The 1,882-nt window shown below is 50.5% G+C and overlaps 1 protein-coding gene across 1 annotated transcript in view; it reads right to left on the reverse strand.

The window, feature by feature from the left end:
* Nucleotides 1-794: 794 nt before the first annotated feature.
* The window catches only part of LOC113940857 (protein EFR3 homolog B-like), a 3,138-nt gene continuing 2,050 nt past the window's right edge, over nt 795-1,882 (reverse strand). The window contains exon 4 of the mRNA XM_027632012.1: nt 795-1,015. Coding sequence (XP_027487813.1) covers nt 874-1,015 — 142 coding nt within the window. The 3' untranslated portion in view covers nt 795-873. The remainder of the gene's footprint in view (nt 1,016-1,882) is intronic.

A 1,882-nucleotide genomic window follows, 5' to 3' on the forward strand; every position in this document is an offset into this window, starting at 1 on the left:
GGACAGGGAATAGTTGGGATGTGGGTCAGGAGGGGGAATAACTGGGATGTGGGAGAGGGGGAGGAATAAACTGGGAAGTGGGAGAGGAGGGGGAATAATTTGGGATGTGGGATGGGATGGGGAATAAATTGGGATGTGGGAGAGGAGGAGGAATAGTTGAGATGTGGGATGGGAGGGGGGAATAACTGCAATGTGGGATAGGAAGGGGAATAGTTGGGATGTGGGTTGGGAGAGGGAACAGGGTTGGGAAGGGGAATAATCTGGGACATGGGATAGGAAGGGGAATAATTGGGATGTGAGAGAGGAGGGGGAATAACAGATGTAGGTTGGGAACGGGGAATAGTTGGGATGTGGGATAGGAGGAGGAATAACTGGAATGTGGGTTTGGAAGGGGAATAATTGGGATGTGGGATAGGAGGGGGAATAGTTGGGATGTGGGATAGGAGGAGGAATAATTTGGGATGTGGGAGAGGAGGGGGAATAATTGGGATGTGGATTGGGAAGGGGGAATAGTTGGAATGTGGGAAAGGAGGAGCAATAAATTGGAATATGGGAGAGGAGGGGGAATAATTCGGATGAGGGACAGGAAGGGGAATAATTGGAATGTGGGACAGAAGAAGGAATAAGTGGGATGTGGGTTGGGAAGAGGAATAAATTGGGATGTGGGAGAAGAGGAGGAATAGTTGGGATGTGGAGAGGAGGAGGAATAGCTGGGATGTGGGTTGGGAAGGGGAATAGTTGGGATGTGGGATAGGAGTGGGAATTCCCATCCTTCCCAATATCCCACCTCCCCCTCCTCTGGCCCAGCTGGAGGCCGAGCCCTCTTGTCCTGCTGGATTGAAATTCCAGGGATATTCCCGGGTTTTAGCGGCATCACGGAGCTCCAAGGCCTGGGAATGCTGTGACCCCACTCCAGCTTTTCCCAAATCCTGGAATTACCTTCTTCATGAAGACGGAATCCTGGCGGGAACATTTCTCCACCTTCAGATTCAGGACGGAGATATCGCTGATGGTGCTGCCGGGAAAATCCAGGGAAAAAGGAAAATTCGGGATACCCGAGGGTGGCAGAGCCATTCCCACATTCCCGAGGAAATTCCCTGGATGGGAACGACCCATCCCGGAGGAACCACCATCTCCAGGGGGGTTTGAATCCCAAAGATCCCAAAAGATCTCCAGGATGGAACCATCCCAAAAATTCTCCTGGATCACTCATATTCCTGAGACTGTTCTCATCCCAATCCTGCTCCATGGGATCTCCAGGATGGAACCATCCCAAAAATTCTCCTGGATCACTGATATTCCTGACAGGGATCCCATCCCAGATCCAGGATCTCCAGGATGGAACCATCCCAAAAATTCTCCTGGATCATGAATATTCCTGCCAGGGATCCCATCCCAAATCCAGGATCTCCAGGATGGAACCATCCCAAAAATTCTCCTGGATCACGGATATTCCTGACAGGGATCCCATCCCAGATCCCAGGATCTCCAGGATGGAACCATCCCAAAAATTCTTAGGGATCATGGATATTCCTGACAGGGATCCCATCCCAGATCCCAGGATCTCCAGGATGGAACCATCCCAAAAATTCTCCTGGATCACGAATATTCCTGACAAAGATCCAATCCCAGATCCAGAATCTCCAGGATGGAACCATCCCAAAAATTCTCCTGGATCACTGACATTCCTGACAGGGATCCCATCCCAGATCCCACAATTTCCAGGATGGGACCATCCCAAAAATTCTCCTGGATCACTGATATTCCTGAGACTGTTCTCATCCCAATCCTGCTCCACAGGATCTCTGGGATGGAACCATCCCAAAAATTCTCCTGGATCACAGATATTCCTGACAGGGATCCCATCCCAAATCCAGGATCT

Source organism: Corapipo altera, unplaced genomic scaffold (assembly GCF_003945725.1).
Source record: "Corapipo altera isolate COAL_440 unplaced genomic scaffold, ASM394572v1 59969, whole genome shotgun sequence".
Lineage (NCBI taxonomy): Eukaryota > Metazoa > Chordata > Aves > Passeriformes > Pipridae > Corapipo > Corapipo altera.